Source organism: Argentina silus (assembly GCF_951799395.1).
Source record: "Argentina silus genome assembly, chromosome: 4".
NCBI classification, from domain to species: domain Eukaryota; kingdom Metazoa; phylum Chordata; class Actinopteri; order Argentiniformes; family Argentinidae; genus Argentina; species Argentina silus.
The window spans coordinates 11,622,113-11,648,422 of record NC_139658.1 but is presented as its reverse complement, the minus strand read 5'-3'; the positions used below and the strand labels follow the sequence as shown (position 1 = coordinate 11,648,422).

The window sequence follows — 26,310 nt, the reverse complement described above, 5'->3', positions numbered from 1 at the left end:
AGAGGGTGTGTGTGTGTGTGTGTGTGTGTGTGTGTGTGTGTGTGTGTGTGTGTGTGTGTGTGTGTGTGTGTGTGTGTGTGTGTGTGTGTGTGTGTGTGTGTGTGTGTGTGTGTGTGTGTGTGTGTGTCTCTCTCTTTGTGTCTTTTTCTCTCTCTTTCATACACACACACACACACACACACAGATGGTCTGGCACGAAGGCGAGTCCAAATCATAGACATAGTCCAGAGCTATGCATTACAACCACAACATCCAAACTAGCCAGAAATCCCTCCATTCACCCTGTATCAGTCTACTCCTCAGCCTTACCTCTCTTTGTCTCTCCCATAAAAGACCAGGCATCATCTGCCTGTGTGTGGCGTGCGCGCGTGCGTAAAAAAGAGAGAGAGCATGTGTGTGTGTGTGACTGTGTCAATATGTGGGCTGAATGTAGCATCCTCATTTAGAGGGAAACACCTGTGATGGAAACAGAGAGCTATCGTCGCTAACAAAGAGCAGTTGGGGCGCATCTGGTGGAATGTGGTGGGATACGGCGTAGGAAGAATAGCATTGAGATGAAAGGGGAGAGACGCCTTGGCGGGTGATACGATAATGAAGTCAGGGGTCTGGCACGTGCGCAAAGCTTGCTTGCTAGCTAGCTCCCTCGCTAGCTAGCGCTCCTTGTTAGCCGCGGCGTCGAAGAGCGGGAGTGACGGCTTCAGGCGGGAGCGGAGTGGATATGCAAGAGAAAGAGAGGGGGAAACAAGAAAGGGGGGGAAAGAGGGGGAGAAATAGTTAAAGGAGAGTGAAAGATGGGGGGGAGGTGTAGAAAAGAGTTGGGTGAAAAAAACCCACTCAAAGATAGATAGAAGGAGGGAGGGAGGGAGTGTCGGGTGGGTGGGTGGGGGGGGGGGGGGGGGGATAGAGCCAGACAGAAATAGATGGATCGAGGTTAGAATTATTAGTGACTGCTATCAGTCTTCAGGTGTGTGTGTGTGTGTGTGTGTGTGTGTGTGTGTGTGCGCGCGCGCCCGATATCTATCCAGAATTCTAGTCTCTAAATTGCATTGAGTTTATTATAGTTTGGTTCATTTCACACTGTAACGACCCTGTGTAAGGCCCGTTAGCAGCTCCGCCAAGAGAGTTAACTCCCTTGGTGTTGTGGCTAGCGCGGCCGGTTTGGAAGCGGAAGGTTGCGAGTTCGATACCCGCTTAAGGCAAGCTACTCTGCCCCGCCGTTCGTTACATTGGCTGCATGTCCCCCCACACACACCAAGGTGCCCTAGCCCCAATCATTCGAATTCTGATACACACCTCACACACACACACACACACACACACACTCTCACTCACTCACTCACACTCACACCCCTATTCACCCAAGCTCTCCCAGAGGAACCTACAGTCAGTGAGAGAAAAGCAGCAGTAGATAAACCAGGCCCCGTTATCAGTCAGTGTAATCACAGACTTGACATCTTTTGTGCATGTTAAAGCCGCTAAGCTCCGTGCTCTCAGCTCTGTCTCGCCCCCCCCTCCCCCCCTCCTCCCCTCTCTACCGTCGCTGAAGCCGCAGTAATTGCCAACGAGTAGACAACCACATCGCGTCTGAGGAGATTTTGATCCCATGCAGTCAGTCAGCTCACTCACTCGCAAGGGAAGTCTAGCTGTAATCTTGGAGGTCCAAAGGCCATACGCGCAGGGAGAGGAATACCGGTCGGATTGGAATGATTCTGGAATTTGATGAGATGAGGCAATAGGATGACACGATTTTCTGAACTGTCAAATCACAATCACACGTATTTAATAGTCTTCGCTTTGGAGTAATGGTTTTCTGTGGGGAAGCAATCAAATACAGGGTCAAATGAGGGTTTAAGAAAACAAATTGTTCGATTGAAAACGACGTTTTTATAGATTTGGTCCTGTATACGCTGTAAAGGTTACATCACCGGGGTCAGATATGTTATTATGTCGAAATTCAAAATTAATTCAAAAAGCTTGTGTTTCTGTTTGTGGTACTGTATAATAGTTATTAAAGGCCCAGTCCGGAGTTGCTGCAACCTGAAAGGCTGCCCACCGCTTGAGTTGTGGAAGGTGAACATCGCATCGTAAACCAAAACATGAGGGCTGGCCTTGTTTTGGTGTGTCTTTGCAAAAATTCTGCCTACACAGGCTTTCAATTTAAACTAAAACAAATGTACATTAAACATGTTTTCCTCCACGAATGATGTAGCGCCCTCTATAAAAGAGAGTGATGGAGAAACCAGTGAATGAAGCAAGATGTTTATTTCTAAATGCTTTACTATGACACTCTGGTTGTCTGTGTTTTACTGTGCTGTGTCCCCGTTGCGCACAGGGAGGGCTTTTCTGTTGGAGTGATCACCTTCTGTGACCAAAAAAATAATTTGGGGGCCATTAGGCTCCTATCGTACTAACTCTGTGGTTGGTGAAATTAGGCTAAGACAAAATATTTTCAGTCTTGCTTCTTACAGCTTTGCGATGATTTCCCAAAATATTATTCCCAAATGTGTTAGCTAAAACTAAATATTCGCATAGGCAAATGATTTGGTTACAAATGTGACTGGCTATAAACCAAGGTTACACAACTCTGGTTTCCATATTGATATCGGCCAAGTTTCTGTATTAAATGATGCTGCATAACAATCTACACACTGAAAAGTTACCTGTATGCCTACAGCATTAGGCTACACTCCTAGCTCTCCATTTTGCACCCTATTATAGGTAGTAGCTTTGTCAAAATTGGGCCAATCTGTGTTATTTTGTAAACGTCCCATCTGTATGGCAAGACCCATCATCCACCCAAGTTTCATCAAAATTGGCCCAGTGGTGTCGGAGAAAAAGTGTGTGACGTACGAACGGACGGGGACCGAATCGTAGTCCCCTCTCCGATTTCATCGGTGGTGGACAGTATTAGTTTCCCATGTCTTGTGGTTAGAAGCTGTCTCCGGTACCGCCAGACGGTAGAAGAGAGAACAGACCATGGCTGATGAAACAGACCAAGACTGCGGTGACCGCAGTCTTTCGATGATCTTCTTGGCCTTCCTCAGACACTGCAGCTGCCGTACCAGGCGGTGATGCAGCCGGACAGGAAGCGCTCGACGGTGCCCCTACATGTATATGTATATGTGTGTGTGTGTGTGTGTGTGTGTGTGTGTGTGTGTGTGTGTGTGTGTGTATATATAGAATGTATAGAAGTTGTTGAGGGCGCCATGCCTCATTAGTTCAGCCGTCTGAGGAAGAACAAACGCCGGCGTGCCATCTTGATCACTGTGCCCGCGTGACGGTCCTCAGTGATGCATGTGCACCGAGGAACTTGAAGCGGCTGATCCTCTCCACTTCAGCTCTCCCTCTCTCTCTCTCTCTCTCTCTGTCCCTCTCTCTCTCTCTCTCTCTCTCTCTCTCTCTCTCTCTCTCTCTGCATCCTTCAATCCTTATGCTGACAGTCTGCACTTAGGCTGATGATGAAGTGCTAATTCATTTAGCATCCCAGAGCTATGTGAGGAGTACACACATTTAATGAGCAAACAGCTAGGCTAACCAATTTATGCCGTGTGTGTGATTGAGTCAGTCGCTATTCTGTTCAGACAGTGTGTGTGAGACTGAGAAAGGGAGGGATGGCATCAATATCCAGTGTTTTTTTTCAAAGCGAGGTTTCTTCCTGGCTGATGTGTTGGAGGGTTTGCACTAAGTATTTTCAGATAGAAATTAACTCCACAATTCCATTAAACTTTTGAACCATTGTGCGCTGACATTTTACTGTAGGGAGCTAGCCACTCTCTTAACTTTCAGAGTGCAATAATTAGAGTTTGTGTGATTTCAAAATCAATACCTTTTGTAGGGTTCCTCAATTGAATCGTGAATCAATTACACACTGTGTTGATCATGCTGTCACTATAACTAATGGAGCTAATTGGAGAGGAACAAAACAATGGAATCAATGGCTGTTGATGTAAATACATCACCCTAGTCACTATACACAACTCTACAATCACACAAGTATGCTTCTCTGAATCGTATTTTTAAATATAATAATTTAGTTGTGCAGTAATCCACTTTTGTAATTTGTATGTTTTGATGACGTTACATCATAACAATTCGAAAGTGGATTAGAGTACAATAAAATCACTTCAAATTGTATTCATCAAAAGCAAACATGATTTCGAGAGGCACACTGGAGTGAATTGGATTAGCGTGTTTCTGAGGTGTTTCAGACGTTATTTTCACAATGAACGGGGCAACGCTGTCAAAATATAGGCTATCAAGAGTATCTCAGGAAGGGAAGTAAATCTAGAAAAAACTGTCTTGGCGAACCGGCCACAGCCAACGTGCCTGTGAGATGGTGTTCATTTGTATTTTGGGGGAACTATCCCTTTGAATATTTTTTTTCATACCGACAGCACAGAGATTATGCCCAACTTTCGAATCACAAAGGATATGTGTGGAAATCCACCTTTAATCCCCTGAGAGATGAGGTAAGCTAGCTCTCTCTTTCTCTATCTCACTCGTTACACACTCGAATCTGGAGCCTGCTACGTTTGACTCCCGGGTCTGCTTCTCACAGTCACATTCTTCTGCCTAATCCCAACCTCATTTACTTCCTCTCATGTAAACACCATCTCGGTCCCCTTCCCTTTTTCACTCTCTCCCCCCTTTTCCTATCTCTCTCCCTCCCTTTCTGTCTCACTCTCTCTCTGTTTTCTCACCCCTTCCCTCTTTCTCTCTCTCTTTCTCTTTTATATTTTGCTGTCTCTTTCTCTGTCTCTCTCCAGGCCTGACATCAACACTGACTACAAAGCGATGCCAAACCCCTCCTCCCCAAACGCGCAGATTTATTCAAATGTTTAATTTGCATAATTCTGTATTTGCATAATTGATTTCCAAGAAAGCGCTTCTCTCCATGCGAGTCGGTGTGTGAGACCAAAAGGTCTCATCCTCTTGGTCTTGCATGCATGCACGCATGCACACGCACACACACACACACACACACACACACACACACACACACACACACACACGCACACACATGATACACAGACACACACAACCAGTGACACTATTGTGTCATAGACACATGCGTGCACACACACACACACACACACACACCTCAATTTTGCTGCTAAATGCATTTAGATTAGGTATGTACCTTAACACTGCTCTCTGCTGCACCCTAACTAGCGGATCTGTTTTCTCATAATTCGCCAGTGCCACTTGGGTCACCAGATGCACAAGTTTGGCAGCGGTCCCTGCGGTTGATTTACGGTTGAACCCCTCTTGGCTTGGCTCGGGGGTTGTGTTATCTACCAGGGGTGGTAGCAGGCTGTGGCTACCCGCTGTAGCCCACTGAAGAGACGCCATGCCAATCTGATGGGCAAACTGGCTAGCCCAAAGTGAGCATGAGTGAACTGTCATTTTGTGTGTGTGTGTGTTGTGTTTGTGTGTGTGTGGGTTACTGTAGAACCTTTGCAAGTAAAACAACAATTTTCAAGTGCACCCTCTAAGTGCCTTTCGAAACTCCTCCACAATTTCCACCACTTTACACAGTTTTAGTGGAACCACTAGACTAGCTCATTGAAAACGTACAGTAGGGAGGGTCATTCACTTTCGGTTAAATCAGAGGGCTGCAAACAAAGTTGTATTCATCAGTTTCATTTATTTGACAAGGACAAAGCCATTGGCCAATAATCCACGTCTCAGAAAAATATAGTGCCACGGTTTGCAAAGCAGGTCATTTTTATCCATAGTCCTCAGATTAGAATGACTTTGTTTTTCCCAAAGGACCTTCTTTTGTGGTGTCAGACAAAAAAAAAGTAGAAAAAGATGCACTCCCAATTCATCAGGTGCGAGACAGAATAACGCATCAACGAAAAAAAGGAAAGGCTGCAACTCTGGTATATGCTCCCGTGGCGGTTTAATTCAGACACCAAAACGTTTCCGTCCGAGTATGATTTCCTTCATGTCAACCAATACAATAACCAGCAGGCACTGTAGAAGCCCATTTAAAAGAACACACTCACCAGTACATTACAGAACAAATCAATGGATACAAGTACAACTACAAAGTGCTCAGGCCTAAATGGTAACAATGCTGCCCTTCTCGTGCGATAAGCTTCCACAGGCTGGTCTCACATCTAGTGAGTCCCTCTCTCGGTCCTCATGGCCAGTAACTGTATCATTATCGTATCTTTTGGCCTGGAGGATACAGTCGGAAGGCGGATTGGTCAGAAATTGGATAGGGTCGGGTCTGGGGAGGGGAGGGGAGGGGAGGGGTTGATACCGTTCCTCATTCACGTTCCATGCATTACAATGAGCCCCATCCTCCGATGTCTATCTCCAACAGCCCCCCTAACCCCCCCCCTCCCCCAGTTGGTCTGATATTATCCCCTTTTTTTTTTGAGTGTAGCCATCTCTTGGTAGAGGTCGCTGAGGCAGCACTCTCTCTCTGGCCCTCAGTTCTGCCACTAGCTCCTCCAGCTGGCTCCCGTTCGCGACGGTGAGGGAACCAACCCGGGATGCGGTGCTGAACGTTATGATGGATGTCTCTTAGGGCTGATGGATCGGTGTCCGGGCCTCCTCAGTTTGCGCAAAAGATGTCTCGCCGTGACTGGCATTTTGGAGATGACGCCATCGCTGTTCTCTCCAAAAAAGCTGAGTCCGCTGTCAGGGACGGTGCCAAGGTGCTTCGCGGCTGCCCACTTTCCCTATTGAAACTGTAACTCTCTTGTCTTTTTCCACAGAAACATAAAAAGTTCTTAGCGAAGGCAGACACAGAGGGAGGGCGGTGGAGGTAGTCCGATCGGAGGACGGGCGCATTGTAATAACGGAATGAGGAATGGTTATTAAAAACGCACGCGGTTTTGCTACCGTTCCTCATTCCGTTCCATGCATTACAATGGGCCCGTCCTCCGATGCACAACCTCCGCCAGCCTCCCCTGGCTTCGATTGTCTGCTCACCCCCAGTAGAACCTAGAGCCAAGCAAACCGATGGACAGACTCTGATCTTAGTCTGAAACGGCCTGTTATTTTATGGACCATGTAATGCAGATATTGGATAGTAATTTTGACGTGCATGTTTGTGGGTCCGTTTGTTCTCATCTGCTGTTCAGTACATTGTGTGTGTGTGTGTGTGTGTGCGTGTGTGAGAGAGAGAGCCGGCCAGCCACCAGCCCCAGCTAGGTTCCCCCAGAGCGTGACTCCTATGTAAATGGGTCCTCCACACCCTATGAACACACTCAGAGAGAGAGAGTGTCTCTGTGTGTGTGTGTGTGTGTGTGTGTGTGTGTGTGTGTGTGTGTGTGTGGGAGAGAGAGAGAGAGATAGAGGCTGAGGAGCAGGGAGGTTAAACAGATGGCATCGGCTGTAACCGTTCCACAGCCGCCTGCCTCTGTGAGTTCACCTCATTTAGCTCGATGGGCTTTTTATGGAGCGTGGCAATATTAGACCGCCTGCTATTGTACTCCATCCGTTTGTATTCTGTTTCCAAGCGGCGGGGGGGGGGGGGGGGGGTGGAGGGGGGCCCGGTGGGGGGGGCACTTACCAAGCAGGAAAAGTTTGACTGTGTGTGTGTGCGATCAGTTGTTTAACCGCTTGGAATCAGTTTGTGATTTTAGTAAAAAAAGCGCCTGGTAATGTGTCACATGAAGCACACCATCAGGTTTACACGCTCCAACCAGAGGGGTTACGCTTCCGAATGATCCGAGTGATACGACCTGTAATGTAGAACGGGACGCGCGCCCTGAGGCCAGGCGCCGACGAGCGAAAACACAACCTCGGAAAATGAAAGTCGCACACTTTCTCTCTCTCTGTCTCTCTCTCTCTCTCTCTCTTCTCACACTGCGGTCAAATCCAATCCAACTTTATTTATTCGGTGCCTTTCGGACATTTGGGATCTATTTAATGTCCTGCCGTAAAGTGTAAGTATACGTGGTAATGTTTTGGCGTGTTTACACAACGCTTGTCTTCCAGGTCTTTCTGGACAGCCGAACTAGCTGAGCACTGGCAAACCGTCAGATGATTCTGCTAAATTGATGTTGCACATTTGTCCCACAAAAGTATGTCATTTGTGGCGTGTTTTCAGATGCTAAAACGTTTGTGGTGTTTGCTTTGTCTCCCTGCCCTCCCATCGCTCTGCACCAGCTACTCCTCCTCTCCTCTCCTGTCCTCTCCTCTCCTCTTCCCTCCTCTCCTCTCCTCTCCTCTTCCCTCCTCTCCTCTCCTCTCCTCTCCTGTCCTCCCTCTACTCCTCTCTCCTCTTGCCTCCTCTCTTCTCCTCTTCCCTCCCCTCCCTCCCTCCCTTCCTCTCCTCTTCTCTCCTCTCCCTCCCTCCCTTCCTCTCCTCTCCTCTTCCCTCCCCTCCCCTCCCTTCTTCTCCTCTCCTCCCTCCCCTTCCCCTCCCCTCTGCAGTGTCTGAAGTGTTTCTGTCTCTAATCATGAGTTATTGCACGCTGGTCTCATGTAACCCTCTATGCTTCAGTGACAGGTGAGCTGGCCTAGCGCAGCTTCCACAGACATTAACAGTTAGTAGTCAGACGCGCTGAATCATCATTGCAACGTTTTGTACTATGCTTACCTTTTTTCTCTCTCTCTCTCTCTCTTCTATCTCTCTGTTTTCTCTCTGCCTGTTTCTCTCTATCTCTCTCTCTCTCCCTGTCCCTGTCTCTCTCTGTCTCTCTCTCTCTCTCCCTGTTTCTCTCTCTCTCTCCCTCTCTCTCCCCCTTTCTCTTTCTCTCTACCACCCCTCTTTCTCTCACTCTGTGTCGTCGTCTCCTATCCTGTCTTTTCTACCTGTCTCTCCCCCTCATCCCTCCTTCCCTCCCCCTCCTCCTCCCCCTCCTCCCCCCTACCCCTCTCACAGCCAGCAGAACTGGATGCTTGGGTAAGCAGCAGCAGCAGCAGTAGCAGCAGCGGTGGCGTGAATCTTACTTCCCTCTCTTCCCTTCTATTCAAATGTCATTTTCATTGTGCATTAAAGCACGGCTCTGAGCATGCCGTCACCATCGCCCCGCCATCCACAACAACACTTTGGGAGGTATTCAGCTAGAAAATTGCACATCATCTGCGCTGCCGGCAGAGGTGATTCTTCCCCCCCCCCCCCCCCCTCACACACACACACACACCCACCGCCTCCCTCCCTCCCTCTCTCCCTCCCCTCCGCCGCTCCCTCGCTCACAACAGACAGCAGCTGGAGAAAAAAAAAGGATGGCGGGGGGGAGGGGGGGGGGGGTTGATGGGGGGGGGGGGGGGGGGGGATGTGTAATGTAAGGTGTGTGGGTGTGCTGTACAGTATTGCGTGCTTGAATAATACAAGATTGCCTTCCATATAGGATGTATGATGTGTGTGTGTGTGTGTGCGTGGTTATGTGCACATGTATGCACTGTACCTGTCAAGATTAGATGAATTATATGGGATGATCCCCAAAGGTGGGTTTTTATTGCACCAGGCACGACATTAGACACAATGTTGCACATGTACTGTAGGCAACAACATCAATCAGTTAGTGTTATTGTGTGTGTGTGTGTGTGTGAGAGAGTCAGTCTCCACTTCAGCTGGTTGATGCTCCCCATCACATGTTTTGTGTGTGTGTGTGTGTGTGTGTGTGTGTGTGTGTGTGTGTGTGTGTGTGTGTGTGTGAGTCAGTCTCCACTTTAGCTGGTTGATGCTCCCCACCACATGTTTTTCCTAGAATTGGAATCACCTGTGCTCATGGACCATGTCCTGTTCATCTAGTCATGGTTCCAGCCCATTCATTACAGTTAGTTTTGTTGTCTGCAAGTGTGTGTACTCAAGTGTGTCAGTGATCGTAGGTTTTGTGTCTGTTCAATTTTGTCTCTGTATATATTTTGCACGCACGCACGCACACACGCAAACACAGCACAGTCACCCCTGCTTCCCTTTGTTGAATGAGGATCTGTGCCCCAAGTCTTTCTGTTAAGACCAAACGCCTTTCAGCGCGGTGGGGGGGGGGGGGGGGGGGGGGGGGGGTTCTCCTCTTCTCCTCTTCTCCTCAACACTCATCAACCTGGACCCTGATGGTGACCGTTAACATCCACTCACCATACATGTATACATCCACTCACCCAAAACCTGGGTCAAAACAAGTATTTGAAGTACTTTCAAATATTTGGGCGCATCTGCTTGAGTCTGCCTCGAGTGCCAGCTGGGTGGGGCTTGTTCTTCTGGGACCATTCCATTTGGTTCCGTTGGTGCCAGGCAAACTCAATCAAGCACAACTCAAGTATTTGACCTGATTTCGAATACTATTTGAAAACAATTCAGCTAGTTTATCTGTCATACTGCCCATGCCATGCTTAAACTGCCTTAATAATGCTTTGAAAGGGCCTTGATAATTCTTCTTTAAGTCTTCTCTCTTTCTGCAGCTCATCTTTCTACATCTACATCTTTCCATCGACCTGTAGGCCTGTCTGTGTGTCGATCGAAACGGTGTCTCTTCACTCAAAGCCCGTTGACATGGAGCCCCTTCAAAAGACGACACAGCCTTTGAGCTATGATGCTATACCTGCTTTAACAGAGTACGGTGGTCTATGACGACCGGTCATTGAAATAACGGGTCAAATTCTAACTTTGAGACGCATACATGCAACTCCAAATTCACCTCAGAAACCTTCCATTGATCTCACCCGTGTGATGTAGACCCGACTCTGCGTCCCAATAGTCTTTCTTCTCTTCCTTTCATCCTCTCTCCTTGCTTCCTTCTAACAAAAAAAAGCATTGGAGGAGAACATCTAAGGGGGAGGAACCCGGGATCGTCTCCTCCAATGCAATTTGAGGATGAAGAATAGGTGAGGAGAGGAGAGGAGAGGAGAGCCTATGGGTGCGCACGCCCCTCCACAGCATGTCAGCGTGGCCCAAGTGAAGCGTCACCAGTTCCTCGTTTGCTTTCTCGCATGCCGCCAAGCCCGTTGCCAGGCACTGGGCCTTTCAAGTCAAGCCGGTTAGCTTGGTCTCAGCTCCCAGCTTGGCACACAACAGGCTCTAAACAGCCTCGCCTCATGCCGCTTCGCCACGCCATGCCATGCAAGCCGCCGCTGCCGTTGGTTCCACTGTCCTAGCCGCCCGCAGTCACACTCGCCGCCATCATCATCAGTGTGCTCTCATACTGTAAGTCGGGAGGGACCTGCACAGGTTGTGATATCTAGATATTTATTATATGTAGCCTAGTCCAAGCCCCCGCCCCCCCCACCACCACCCCCCCACACAGGTATAATTATATTGGTAGATTTTATTTAGTCATTACTTTTGCACTTTTGTTATGTGTACGTTTTTCTCACCTATTCACCCTTCTGTTTTGTTGTTCATGTGCAAATCAATTCCAATCCAATATGTGCATCAGATGTAGTTGTGACATGATGTAGGTGATACGCTAAGCTAGTTCACTGGGTCATCCACTGTTGTGTTGCTACACACCTTTACTCAAGTCCACTGCTGTATGTTTCCCCTCCTCTCCTCTCCCCTTATCTCTCTCTCTCTCCCTCCCTCTCTCTCTCTCTCCCTCCCTCTCTCTCTCTCTCTCTCTCTCCCTCCCTCTCTCTCTCTCTCTCTCTCCCTCCCTCTCTCTCTCTCTCCCTCCCTCTCTCTCTCTCTCTCTCTCCCTCCCTCTCTCTCTCTCTCTCTCTCTCTCCTTCTCTCAGGCCAAACAGCTGGATAGGAAAGAGGCAGAGCTGCAGCACATGTCTGCCTTCTACAAGGAACAGTTACAACTGCTGGAGAAGAAGGTAAGGACACCTAGTCATACCGTAGTTAACTAGTAGTACACACGTCATACAGTAGTTAACTAGTAGTACACACGTCATACAGTACTTAACTAGTAGTACACACGTCATACAGTAGTTAACTAGTAGTACACACGTCATACTAGGTAAGGACACCTAGTCATACAGTAGTTAACTAGTAGTACACACGTCATACAGTAGTTAACTAGTAGTACACACGTCATACTAGGTAAGGACACCTAGTCATACAGTAGTTAACTAGTAGTACACACGTCATACAGTAGTTAACTAGTAGTACACATGTCAAATTCTAGGTAAGAACAAACTAGTCATACAGTAGTTAACTAGTAGTACACACGTCATACAGTAGTTAACTAGTAGTACACACGTCAAATACTAGGTAAGGACAAACTAGTCATACAGTAGTTAACTAGTAGTACACACGTCATATACGGGCACAACACAGAATACAAGAGTGGTGAAATGTCGACTGTAGATGTCAGATGTATTGGTTTGCTTTATTTTGGTGCCCCAGCAAACAGGAACTGGGTAAATACCGTAGCTTCAGTGTTGGCTTGGAAGGCAATGTAATTGCTGTTCTTATTGAAGCCGTACAGCTGCAATGAAATGATATCGTAAGATAAGGAAATGTTATTCGGTTCCTAAATTGGGTGAGTGATAATATTGCAAGAGAATGTTCTCTGAGCGTTATCAGAATGTTAGTAATTTTAATTAAGTACTGTACATCTCAGGACCTTTCTGAGAGTTCAACGAAAAAACAACGTTCCAAGGAAATGTTTTCTCAAGTTCTGAAACTGTGAGGGAGTGTTTTCGGGGGGGGGGGGGCGTATTTTCAGGTGGTCAAATAAAGGTGAGAGCATTGTGAACTCTAATGGACTATGGTACATTACTGGAACAAAAAATCATCAAATGTTTGTGGGGAAAACATTTAAGCTTCCACTTACAGTATATGGAGTGCTTTAAAATCCATCCAAAACAATCGTTAAGAAAGTGCTCTGAATAAACTCAAAACATCCGACCACCAATGTCAACATTTAGGGTGTAAATGAATTGAAAGTCTTCCCATCGGCCCAGAGTTAGAGGGTGCATTTAATGGAGTAGGGCTCTGAAAGACTTAAAAAAAAACTAAAAAAAAACGAAAGAGCAATCTCAGTGGCTAATCAAATTTACTTCTCCTTCCTTCCTTTTCCTTCTCCGACAACCTGAGTGGTTGTCTCATAAAAAACAACTGCAGAAGAACAGTCTTTTTGACGCTTTTAAGAAATTATGACTTCCAGTCCGTCTCTCTGCCTTCCGCTGCTGTCTAATGCGGCGGTGATATTTCTCTACTCTATAAAATGGACTCTAGCGAACGTCTTAATAAATGTTGTACTTGCTTTTACGCAGTTTGCTCTCCGCACGTCTTTTAAAAGACGAGGCTCGGGGTGAATGGGGGTGTGTGGGCGGTGGTGATGATGGAAGACTTTGTCATGGTTAATAGATTATACTTTGTGTACACAAAGAAGAGGTGGGGGGGAATGAGAAGGAGTAGAGAGAAGAAAGGTGGAGAAGGGAGAGAGAGAGGGGAAGAGAGAGAGAGAGGAGAGAGAGAGAGAGAGAGAGAGAGAGATGGAAGAGCAGAGAGAGCAGATCATCACTCTGTCTTCAGATTAGAATACATCTCTTGTGCTCCTCTGGTTGAAGGGTATGTTTTGCCTGACCGGTCCTGGCTTTCACTGGCGTTTCAGATTCCCTGTGGTTCCTGGAGGAAGCTCTATGATGTCCTGTTTAGGTCAGGACATGCATGTTGCGTATGGAATTTTGGTTGATTTCCTGGTGCGAACAACTTATTGCACCTTTCATGACGCATTGCTACTGGTTAAGTCATGCCCCCCCCCCCCCCCCCATACAAGGCGCAAACACACACACACACACACACACACGCTACTCTCCCCTTGATTGTAGTGACACAGAAGCGACGAGCAAAGGGGCTTACTGTAACTTTCCCTAAGGTGCAGAAATGCTAGAAAAGGTACACACACACACACACACACACACACACCCCTCCCACCTCCACGTTGACTGGAGGACCATCAGTGGCGGGGGTGTTATCGTCACCGCCACTCGTCTTCTTTAGGAGTCTGAGTAAACGTTTTACATAGCCAGGCTAAATGGAGCCCGCGCCGCACGCCGCTCCGCGCCGCCATGCTTGACGGAAGAGAGTGATTGGGAAAGGAGAGGAGGACGCTCTATCTTTCTCCACTCAGCGCAGTCCTCCCCTCCCTCCCTCCCTCCCTCCCTCTCTCCCTCACTCCCTCCCCACTCTCCCTTTTTCTCCTCAGTGCTGACCTGCATGGTGATGAGGAGGAAATATGAAAGGGAGAGAGAGAGAGAGAGGGAGGGAGGGAGAGAGAGAGAGAGAGAGAGAGGGAGGGAGGGAGGGAGAGTGGGAGAGAGAGAGACTATATTTCAAATACATTTTTTTTAGTGCCAGCTGGTCACTTCTTCCCCTGCCACAGATTATTTTCGATCCATCTTGTTGCCCTCTTTCCAACCTTCCTCCCTGTCACTGTTTTATTTCTCTCCTTATCTCCCCTTCTTTTCCTGTACTTTCATTCGTGTGGTATACCTTGTGCAAATTCGCTAAGCGGTGACAGGCAAAATGGCCACTCAAAGGGGAAACGCTCGCAGCTTTCAGACCCTCACGACTTTAGCTCCCTGGTCGCCGAGCAGACCTTCCACCACACACACACGCCGTCTGCCCAGTCCCCGTCCCATTTGTTACGCCAAGCCACTCACTCAATCAATTCCATTGAAGACTCCCGATAGTTCAGCCCTGACGTCTCCCTATCGGGCGTATGCATTGTTTAGTAGTCATTGTTCAACCGAGCCCTCCGGTACGTCGCAAAGAGCTTTAGTTAGCAGCCCCATTGTCCACACGTGAATACCAGTCAATACCTTTATTCTAGTGCAACCCCGATGGCTCCCGTTCTCTCTCCCTACAGACCTCCATTGATTTTCCCCAACGCATTCGCATTCAGTTGCAGTTGAGACAGCACACTAACAATACACCGACTTGACGTCTTGATTGACTCAAACCCCCGAACCACACACAGATTAGAGGGAGAATCCGCTGCTAATTGGTGTGTGATCTTCCTGAATCAACATTTAACTCTGGATTAACGGGCTGGGCGTCTGATAATGTGATAAACTAGTCCGTTGGCTTGGGCTGGTTGTGTGTGTGTGTTTTTCTGTGTGTGTGTTTCTGTGTTTTTGTGTGTGTGTGTGTGTGTCCAGTTTGCCAAAGGGATGAAAGGCGATGGGGAGCACCAGTGTGTTTGCGCAAAGGCTCCATCTGTTTGAGGAGGCCACTGTCTCTGGATTCAGATGATACAAGGGTGTGTGTGTGTGTGTGTGTGAGTGTCTGGGTGTAGTATTGGTGGGTTTCTATGTGTGAATGTGAGTGTGATGTAGGGTATTTGAGTATGTGTTGGTACATTTTGTGTGTGTGTGTCTGTGTCTGTGTTGACAGGACTGTGTGCCTGCTGTCACTTCAGAGGTAATTGTGACAGAGTGATGGATCCCACACACAGAGGTTTGTGGCCATACACACATGGTGATAGATTCAGACACACACACACACATACAACTGCCAACCAATACTGTTCACATCTGGCAGGGGAGAGGCACCCCCCCCCTCTTTCCTCTCTCTCTCCCTTTCTCTTTCTGTCAGTGTTTACCGATGCTTACTAATCTGTACCCAGTTTCCAGGTACAGTATATATTTTGAAGAGCTCTCACAACTAGATGAGTGACTCTGTAAACAAACTTGCCTTCAAAAGATGCACCTCTTCTAATCCCCCCTTCCTCTCTTTGTCAATTTACGCCACTAAAAATAATCCCTGTCGTCCAACTGCAAAGCGTGAACCCCCCCCCCCCCGATCCTGACATCAGCTCATCTCAATCCGCAACTGTCGGAACGCTTGCACACACACACACACACACACTCTCACACTGACACACACACACACACACACTTTCACACACACACAACACACACTCTCACACTGACACACACTCACACACACACCTGCACACATTGTGCTAATCCCCTCACTTTCCTCCATCCCTCGCTTCCTCTCCTCCGTGGAGGGTTATCGTCTCTCTTCTCTCTCTCTCTGTCTCCCTCCCTCTCTCTCTCTCTCTCTCTCTCTCTCTCTCTCTCTCTGCTCCTTTTGTCTTGGCAGCTCCAAATGGCTGTGAAGAACATGCAGTGTGGGTAAGAGATAGTGGTGCCACCTCTGGTGCCTTGACAGCTTGGCAAAGGGGTGTTGCTGAAGGCGCTTTGGTGCAGTACACACTCAGGCACACACAATTATTGATTTTTTTTAGTATTGTGTGTATATATATATATATATACACACTCACTGAGCACTTTATTAGGAATACTATACTAATACTGGGTAGGCCTCCCTTTGCTCTCAAAACAGCCTCAGTTCTTCGTGGCATTGATTCCACAACATGTTGGAAACATTCCTTTGAGATTCCGGTTCATGATGACATGATTGCATCACGCAATTCCTGCGGATTTTTCAGGTGCACTTTCAAGGTGTGAATCTCCCGTTCTACCACATCCCAAAGGTGTTCTATTGTGTGTGTGTGTGTGTGTGATATTCTGGTTTGTTTAACACATTTTTGTTTACTACATAATTCCATATGTGTTCCTTCATAGTTTTGATGTCTTCAATATTAATCTACAATGTAGAAAATAATAAAAATAAAGAAAAACCATTCAATGTACTGTGTGTGTATATATATATATATATATATATATATATACACACACACACACACACACACATCTCCCTTTTTTCTTATTTTTTTCCTGTAAAGTACATTGTATTGCACCGGGGGAAGGAATGTGGTATACAAATAAAGTTTGATGGATTGATTGGTCTCCTGAACTCACCACCACTCCTACCAGAATAGCGTGACGTGGACATCAATGTTTACTTTCACACCTCCCCTCATCCCGCCGTCCTTCTCTCTCTCTCTCTGTCTGTCGGATGGAGTGATGTGAATATCTTACGGCCAGAGAGAGGTGTTGGTTTCTTTGACACCTCTCCTATTACTACTTCATCACTTCATTCGCCATCCCTCCATCCCAACGGATTTACTGCTGAAGGCGGTGACAGTCACTCTCCGAGTTGATTTTTACAATCCGCTCTGCACGGACATCCGCTTTTGGTTTGATATTTCCTACGGTTGTGACATTGTGGTGACTTTTTGTGTGTCTGTGTGTCGTGTGTGTGTGTGTGTGTGTGTGTGTGTGTGTGTGCGTGCGTGCGCCAGCACCAGGATGATGAGCCACGCAGCCAGCCAGATGTGAGTATTGGTCGCTGGCTGTCCGTAAATCCTTTCACCTTGTCCTTTTCACCTGTGCGAACGCAAACCAAACACCCATCCACACATCGCTCGGCGCTGCCTTCCCTTCTCCCAACCTTGCCACAACAGCCCCTCAACCACTACCCCTTCCACATCGTCCGCCTTTCCTGCCCCCCCCCCCCCCCCCCCCCCACCCGCCCCTCACAGAACACCGCTCTGGCAAACAGAGTAGCCACTCCGCTACTAAGTCCAGTTCACCTTTAAACCAGCTGCTGACCCCCCTCTCGCCTCCCCCTATCATCCATAATCCCTGGCACCTCTGGGCATAAGCCCCAGTGGCCCTCCTTTCATCTCGTCTCCTTCACCCGCCGTCCCACAAGCAGGGCTAACGCTAGCTTTCATGTCCTCCGCTGAGCATAACCGTTGAGTCTTTGGCAAGAGGCTAAGGTTAAGTCCCTAGCCTGTGTCTGAACCGAAGCTAACTATTCCCCCTCTCCCCGGTGCCCATTTCAGTCAGAGAGTTAGCATGAAGCCAAGGCTAAGTGCAAGCGGAGCATCTGAACTGAGGGTTACTCTTGTTTGGCATCCCCACGGAGCCAGAAAGTTAGCATGAAGCTGACCCTCCTTCCTTATCTCCGATAGCGGCAGAAAGTTAGCATGAAGCTAAGGCTATCACAGCTCTGAACTGAGGCTAACTCTTACAATTTCCCCATAGAGCCAGAATGTTAGCATGAGCTAACCCTCCCTCCTAACCTCTGGAGCTCCTGGAACCCCCCCCCCCCCCCGGAGGAGTGACATTTCAGCCCAGTCCAGCTGCACCGTCAGTGGGGAGACTTAGAAATGACAGTAGCCTAATCCTCCATGGCTAATCCAACACAGTACAGTCCCCAACCTGTCTCTGGCCTGGGTTGGACGTGTGGTATTTTCACACTGAGAATTACCAAGGTTGCAAGGTAAAAAAAAAAAAAAAAACGGGACTGATATCAAATAGAATATATAGTCAGGATTAAGGGATGAATTTAAGGCTGAACAGATGTGAATTTTTCAAGTTTCGGCCTCATTACAGATACTTATCGCCGTTGTGACAGGTTGGAAATAGTTGTGTTCATATAACAGCTTTTTTCACTCTCACAAAGGTGTTGAAAGACAATCTTTAACATTGTGACAGTCTTCAATAATGTTACCACATGATTACTCTGGTGTGACACAGGGAGTTACACCCTTATCCCTTCAAACCCCTCCCCTCCTCCTCCCCATCCCTTCAGTATTTCACCGGGGGAAGGGAAGATAGAGAACAGAAATATATTATTACATTTAAGTGACTGGTTTTAGATAGGATTACTCTGTACATGGTTATGATTTTGCCTGAATCTCTTCTCCTGATGTTGAGAAGAGGGATCAGAGTGTGAAATATAGGTAATATGGAAATACCACACTTAGCTTAGGGAATAGAAGGGTGGGATTGGGGAAGACTTTTATTTTACCCACTCACTCACTTCAATTATCCTCTTCCCTATCTCTCCATCCATGGGGAACACGGGAGATAATTAAGGAATGGCACGGGCACCGTGGTTATTGGTTTAAAATGGTGATTACCGTGTGGAGCAATTCAAGTGTGTCTGTGTCTGTTTTCTGCGTGCGAGAGAAACAGAGAGTAGATGAGATTGTAATTCTACACACCTTACCACCGGCATACTTAAAAAAAAGAAAAGAAAATATGAGTCAGCTTTATATAACAATGTTTCGTAGCCTTTTTGGGCATACGGTTTACTCAAAGCCTTTGACTTTGAACACAATGCAGCTGTTGTCAGTCCAAATCAGGGCTCCACCTTCCTGTACTTTTGACTGCACTGCAGTATACTTAAACACTACGGCCACTGATTAGAACAGCAGAGGGTAGTGCACAGTGTATATGACCATACCCCCCCAGGCTCAGTTTCTCTCCATGCTGTAATTGCTGTTTAAATGCCACTGTTCCACACACTAAATAAAACTTTATGGCGTGCCACACTAGGGCCGTCAATGATCGGATTTGTTACCGACGGCGTTAGGTTGAAAGGTTGCTAATTTAACGAATGTGACATTTCAGATTGTGGTTTATGTATTTAGCTTATCATCTCGGGCTTATTAGAGCTTGAAATGAAGTTCAAACTGTCAGAAGCCGATAAAATAGTTGTAGCCCCGGAATACTGCTTGGATGTGCAAGATGTTAGGCGCTAATTGGTATAACTCAATTTAAGAGTGCGTTAACTGTGGTTGTGGTTGGTTCTCTTTTATGTTATTTTATTCTCTGTTATTATTATATTAAATCAAAGAGTTTTGATTTATGGTCTTCAGTTGGTTTAAAAGTAAAGTTATAGCATCCTGTTGTTATATACCAAACAGATGACTCACCAAAAAAATTGTTGCCACAAATTTTTTCACCTAATGATTAGGAATTTGATATGCAGACTAAAACTAATATACTCAACTAATATAGCGCACAACATCAATCTAAAAAGTAATGTTGAACATTTTTTTTGCTCTCTCTCTCTCTTTCTCTTTTTCTTTCTATCATTCTGCGACCCAGAATCTGGACTACTACAAGCAGACGTCTGAGCAGTACAACCAGGCAGCCACCAAGGCGGAAGCCCACATTCGGTAAGTACCCTAGGCAAGCTTAGCCTGGGAAGAATCAATGCTGGAGAGAACACTGTTCCTGTGGTTTTCTTCTCTGTCCTTATCTCCTTATTTTCACTCATCCAAGATGACTCAATACGTGTCAGGGTAAGGCGACAGGTGTTATGGCAAGATGGCCGCCACTCTATCAATCAGTAGGCCCCCGCCGTACAATATCTCTCACCTACCCGGCATTGTTATTACCAGCTCTGTCCCAATACTCTTCAATAGCTCCCTTTCCTTATCGGCTTCCTCTTTGGCAACTAGATGAGTTTCTACATAATGTTCTCAGCAGTCCACTGTACTGTACAGCATATGCTGGTCAGCGGTCGGAAAGGAAAGGAAACGAAACGAAACAAGAAAAAGGGGGCTATGCAAGATTGTTGGGACGTAGCCACCTGAATCTTGTGGCATTGTGCTCCATTAGAACATATACTGATACGGTCACAAAGGATAGGAAATATATGAGGAAAAAGGAGATTATTGAAGTGTAGGCCTTCTATCAATGCTGTTGGTCCTCCCATCTTGTGGCACCATGATCTGACCATCAGAATAAAGGCTTTCACTGTGGAGTGGTGATTCAGATGTTTAGAATAAGCTCTACATGATCACACTTCCTGGATAAAGTGGTGTTATGAATTTCTCTGTGGGGCGTTTTGCACAATGGAACGGGCATATAATATATATTAGTGTATATATGTGGATTCTTATAAGTGTTTGTGTAAACTACAGAGAGTATGAAGTGATCATTCAGTACTATGCATAATGGAGTGTGATAGTTTGAACTACATACCTTTTTGTTCTCTGTTCTATTATGGCACTATTACACCTGAGGTGTGCAACATACCACTCACCCACCTGACGAAAATAGTGAAGGTTACCATGGCAATCAACTGGATTCCAACCGACTTGAACAAAGTACACGAGAAGTACCCTTCAGGTTTTTCATTTTTAGGTGAAGAAAAGCTGCAATCTTAACAGGAAGAGGTAACCAGTGGGGGAGTTTTTGAAGGAGCCCGAATCTTCCTTTGGGCAGTGGTTTTCAGAAGAGAGCCAGCTCTTGAAAAGCAGGTCACTTTTTTTCTGCCAATGATTGCCACCACGCTGGCATTGCCACTGTTTGTGGGCTCTGCCAATTTCCACCCCACATTTCCCTACCTTGTTTCTCTCTACCCAGCAACACCATTCTCACCTCTCTGTGAAAAGAGGAGAGCGAGGGCGCAGTGCCAAATCAAATTCCTCCAACAACCCATTCATATTGGTTTTCTGTGCGCGCGGCGGACTGATTATGGTAAAACAGATGAAAGCCGTGTAATTCATTTGGCTTGTTTGTCCCGTGTGTTATTTTCTCGAGCTCCATCTTCACCTCTCCTTTTATCATTTCCACACACCCCACCGCCTCCCTACTCTCCCGTCTTACCGCCCACACTCCTCTTTCCTCCCAAACTTTGTCTCGTCGCTGCAAATTACATTTCTCTCCTCAGTGCCACATTTCTGTGCGCAGTAATAACCTGGGAGGATGGTAATCTTTTTTCCCCATTTTTTTTTATTTTTTTCCCCGCCGTGTTAAATGTATTTATCTCTGATGAGCCATTCAGTGCTGCTTGGAATATAAACCTCCTCGGAGAACTGGCCTGTAATTTAATATGTGTTCAATTAGCAAGTGTAATTAATTTACGTTTAAAAAAGAAGAAAAAAAATGGGTGGTCTATTTTTTTTCCCATTTGGGCCTGCTCTTTTTGCTGGAATGTCTTGCTGCCATATGCGGAATTGTTTTTTGTTTTTTTACATTTCTTGCCGTTCGTTATGAATTACTGGCCACTCGTCTGTATTTGATTTAGTTTTAGACTGTTTCTTTGGTAAAAAAAAAAAGTAAAGTTAATTTGCAGTTAGTAATTTAAATGGTTTGATATGATCCTAGACCGGAGGCGTGAACTGTTTTTCAAAACTGACCCTTTCTGTATCCTTATTTATCATTTTCATTTCCATGAAAATCCATTTATGCAAGCAGGTCTCAAGTTAGGATTCGGCTCTTGCTTTTTAATATTCTATCCCCCTCTGCTTATAGGATAATTCACCCAAAAGTACCAAGTCAGTACCCCAATAGGGATCCGTTATAATAAAGAGATATTCAGAAGTGCTGTTGCTAATTCACAAACACTTGTGTTGAAAAGTCAAATCTATCTGAAGGGAATCAAATCCAATTGAATTGATGTGGGCCTTTGTTGACATTCTTCTCTTTCAGAGGTGGTGGAAAGCGGTTCAGAGATATATCCCAAGTTGTATTTCGAGGACTCTTTGTTCATTTATTTTTGAATTTCCCAACGGGAGCACATTTGTCCAGCTGCAGTGTTGTTACTCATTATTTTTCAGCTGCAGTAAGTGCACATACGGACACACACCATCTCTCACCCACACACACACACACACACACACACACTTTCTCTCTCACACACGCATGCACACACACACGCACACACTTTCTCTCTCACACACACACGCACACACTTTCTCACACAGACACATGCACGGATACACACACGCACACACACACACATGCACGGATACACACACACACACACACACACACTGTCACTGTCACCCACACAAACACACACACCCTCTATCTCTCTCCCAAATGCACGGACATACTTTGTATTCAGGCGGCCTGCGCTCGTCATGTTCTGTCACAATTTGGGCAGCTTTTCATTGTGCTGTGGTCACGCTGTCATTTCACACTACACTGACCACCCAGTAATTATTCAATTTACTGACGCAGGGAGAGCAGAGGGGCCACCGCTCACTCCCCACAGTTAACTAGTCCACACACACTCTCTCTCTCTCTCTGTCCTTCTCACTCTTTCTCTCATCACTCTTTCTCTCATCACTCTTTCTCTGTACTTCTTTCTTTCTTTCTCTCCCTCTCTCTCGCTCTCTTTGTCATCACTCTTTCTCGACCTTTCTCTCAGTTTCCCCTCCCGTTCTCTCTTTTCTCTTTCCTTTCCTTTTCACCTGTCGTATGAACCTTTGTCACTCTTTTTGCTTGCCCTCTATTTCACCCCTTCTCTCTCCTTACCTCATTGCTCTCCATCCCTCTCCATTTTCTTTCTCTCCCTGCCCCCCCCCCCCCCCCCACCCCAATTTGTCTTTGCTAGTGGTAGGTGCAGTATTACCACGTTATATACACAGGGATGTCGTGGAATTCTGGACGTAAACAGAAACGCTAAAATTTTCAAATCCGCCAGTTTTCGTAAAAGGGGGGTCAACGCGACATGTTTTTACCCTCCACTACATCACTGATTATATACAGTGCCCTCCGTAACTATTGCAAAGAGGAAGCATTTTGTCTTCTTTTAGCTCTAATTCATTCTTCTCGGCTTTAATTCAATGTTTTCTTTTTTTCAGATTGGTTTCACCATATTACAAATTACAACCCTTTTTATACATACATTTTTCAGTATATCAAATCCAAACTGTTGGAGTATCGAACTAAAAGAAGCCAAAATGCTTCCTCTTTGCAATACTTATGGAGGGCACTGTCGTGTCATTTACCCCTCCCCTCTGGAAACAGAATGATTTCGGTAAGTGTGCCCTTTAGCTGGGCCTGGGGGTGTGAGTAGTAACGATAGAGTCCCTAAACCCCCCCGATCCTAGACCCCGTAACATTGCTGGCTTCCTGTAAGGACTCAGAATGACTCTAAGTCTAATGAATCCTCTTAAACAGCATTTGCTCCCCCAGGCATTTGTTACGATGTAGAGTATTTGATGTTTTAAAGCTCCCTGTAGGTATATCTGAATACAAGGAGTACGTTTGGTCGGTATTTTGGTGTCTCTCAAAAGTTTGATGTCAACCATTGAGGATGATACGTGTTGAGGTTACATTATACATTATGTGTCTGTGTGTGTGTGTGTTTGTAGTAGTAGTAGTAGTAAACATTATTATCCCTCATGGGGAAATTGGTTTTGCAGTAGATCACAAAAACATCAAAAGACATTGACTCACAGGACACAATACACACAATATACAAAAAATGCAGTCCGTTTTTATGTGTGTGTGTGCCTGTGTGGTCAAATATCGGAGCATAAATTTAGTTTGCCTGTTACAATGGAAACCAATGCAACAGACCCAAAAAAGGCAAACTCCAAGCTAAGTCAGACACACCTCAAATACTTTATTTCTAGGTACGTGTGACCAACCAGGGTTCGAACCAGGGTCTCCAGCATGGAGATGGACATGAGCATTAGCCCGCTAGGCTTCAACCTAGGCATTAGCGTAGGGAGCTAACGCATGTGTTTTAATGTCTTACTGTAGGCAAAGTTGCTGATTATGGGAGAGTGGTTCCTAACCATATCTGCTACATACAGTATGGTATATGACCCAGGCCTGATGTGTCCCCACTGTGTGTTTCTTGTGTATCCCCTCATACAGCCTACGGATAGCAAGTACGGATGGTTCACCCTTGGCAGCAGTCCGACAATTGCACCCAATTAGTGAGACGAGCTTAGGTTTTCTCTCAACTGCCCAACGCAGAGGAAGGCTATTCATCATGACAGACAGGCCCTGTCCAGGTTTTGGCCAAACGGACATTTATCATTACTAGAGTAGAGCGAAGCCTTCAACACACACACACACACACAAACGGACGAACGCTCGCACACACACACACACACACACACACACACACACACACACAGTGTTGGACAGGAGCACTGAGCTGTGTAGATTGTTAGGGAAGTGCCTCTCCCTCTGGAGCTCATCACAGGAAGGCTACACTTCATCCCAAAGCCCAAGTTAAACAAGTTTGAGAGCACGGCAACAAGCAGCGTTCTGACTCGACTGGTTTCTGCTTACACAGGACTGCGTGTCAAAAGGGATGGTATTTATGTGAAGCAGCATATAAGGAAACCAATTCTAAACAAACAAATGTAACAGTTGCAATGGTGAAGTTATAATGACTACTGTCACTCCGAATGTTCACCTCGAGGGAGATAAAACAATGTTGTCGAAGAAAAGTGACTTTGTAGCAGGTGTTGTTCAAATTAAATGATATAGAACCAAATTGAAATGGGCCCCGATAAAGCAGCGATAGATTTGACAGACTCCCAAAGAGCGTGTTTCTCTACGTAGGCGAAGGGGAGTGAGTCGTTGAACCGGAAGCCTTGTTGATTGAAAAGTTATCAGCCGGAGATATGACACACTCCTTATCTGGTACGACATGTCACCTGTTTTAATGAAACTCTCCCCGTTATCCAGGCTCCCATCTTTCAATCCCTTGATTCGTGCCGACATGTGGAGTGAATTCTGTGTGTACGAATGGGTTAGACTGAAGAGACTATGTCCTGGTCAGCCTAACACTGCTATCTCCTCTCAGTATCGCATCCATCAGCGTATGCAGGGCAAGGTCAGAGCTGTGTCGGTTGACTTGTTTTTTTTTTGGAGATATTGGTATTCCCATTTGTATGAGACGTATACACGGTGTGTCTGGTAAAACCCTAGTGTTAAACCCTCATGTTTAAAGGTGAAGCGTGTACAGTAGTTTTGCGTGTTTGCCCCCACCTCTGGCCACATGTTTTCTAATACCGGCAAACGTGCTTGTCCTTGTAACCAAACAAACCGTTTAAAAAAGGTACGTAAAGGTCAGCGCTCGACCGCGTCCCTCGGGTTTGAGAAAGCGCTTTGTTTGGACCAAAACAGCGGTCTTCCCCGAACGTTCTTTTTATAATGTGATCTCAATCCTTGATCGCTACCGATTTGTAAGCCGTAAGGCTGTCATAAGCAATACCTAATACCTGGCATAACATTTACAATGAACGACAATAAGCCATGAAACATGACATGAAATGCTTGTCATAACATCATTGGGTATTTGTCCTAATCTGTGAAATCTGTCCAAAGGACTGTACATTATGTAGGCCTATGATGATGGAGGATTCAAATAAAGTGAAATCTATTCATGACATGTCATCACGGTGTTGAAAGGTGAAAGGTAGATTGCCATTAGTTAGAACAATATCGTCATTCCTTACTGGTGGGAGGACAATTCATACGCCAGTGTCATAAAAAGAATTACGGGGGTTTGTTCCGTAACAGCGCTCTGGCATTTCCTTTCTTTTGATCCAAGCCCGACCAAAGCACCTTTGATCTCAGCTCTTCCTATTACGAGTCAGCGATATTAAAAACAGATGCACGGTACAGCGACTGCTGTTGTGAAGAACCCAAATCCTTGTCTGAATACATGAATAACCTCTCTCTGTCTCCTCACACACACACACACAGAGCATAATAAAAAAGCTACGCTGTCATCATCACATCCCTTTCTTCTTTTCTTACATTATTCCTTGTGTAGTCTTTTCAGTGCCCCCCCCCCCCTCCCGATTCTTGAAAGAAAAGCCAAAATAATGGGGAAACTTTCACGGTTTATACTTAATCTCTTTCCGCGATATGCTTACTTATGCATCCATCAAAGGCAAGAGCAATGGAAGTGTTGTTGTTGGGTTTTTTTTTCCCTCCCTCCAAAAGTTGGCTAACAAAGTACAGGTAGCA

General features: G+C 46.1%; 1 protein-coding gene across 2 annotated transcripts in view; it reads left to right on the top strand.

Annotated features, from left to right (window-relative positions):
- Positions 1 to 26,310, top strand: part of chchd6b (coiled-coil-helix-coiled-coil-helix domain containing 6b) — a 50,844-nt gene that overhangs the window by 12,093 nt on the left and 12,441 nt on the right. Inside the window, exons 5-6 of one of the 2 annotated variants that reach the window (XM_083667970.1) lie at positions 11,644 to 11,727; positions 19,678 to 19,748. In XM_083667970.1, coding sequence (XP_083524096.1) covers positions 11,644 to 11,727; positions 19,678 to 19,748 — 155 coding nt within the window. The remainder of the gene's footprint in view (positions 1 to 11,643; positions 11,728 to 19,677; positions 19,749 to 26,310) is intronic. The other variant, XM_083667971.1, reaches the window with a different exon arrangement.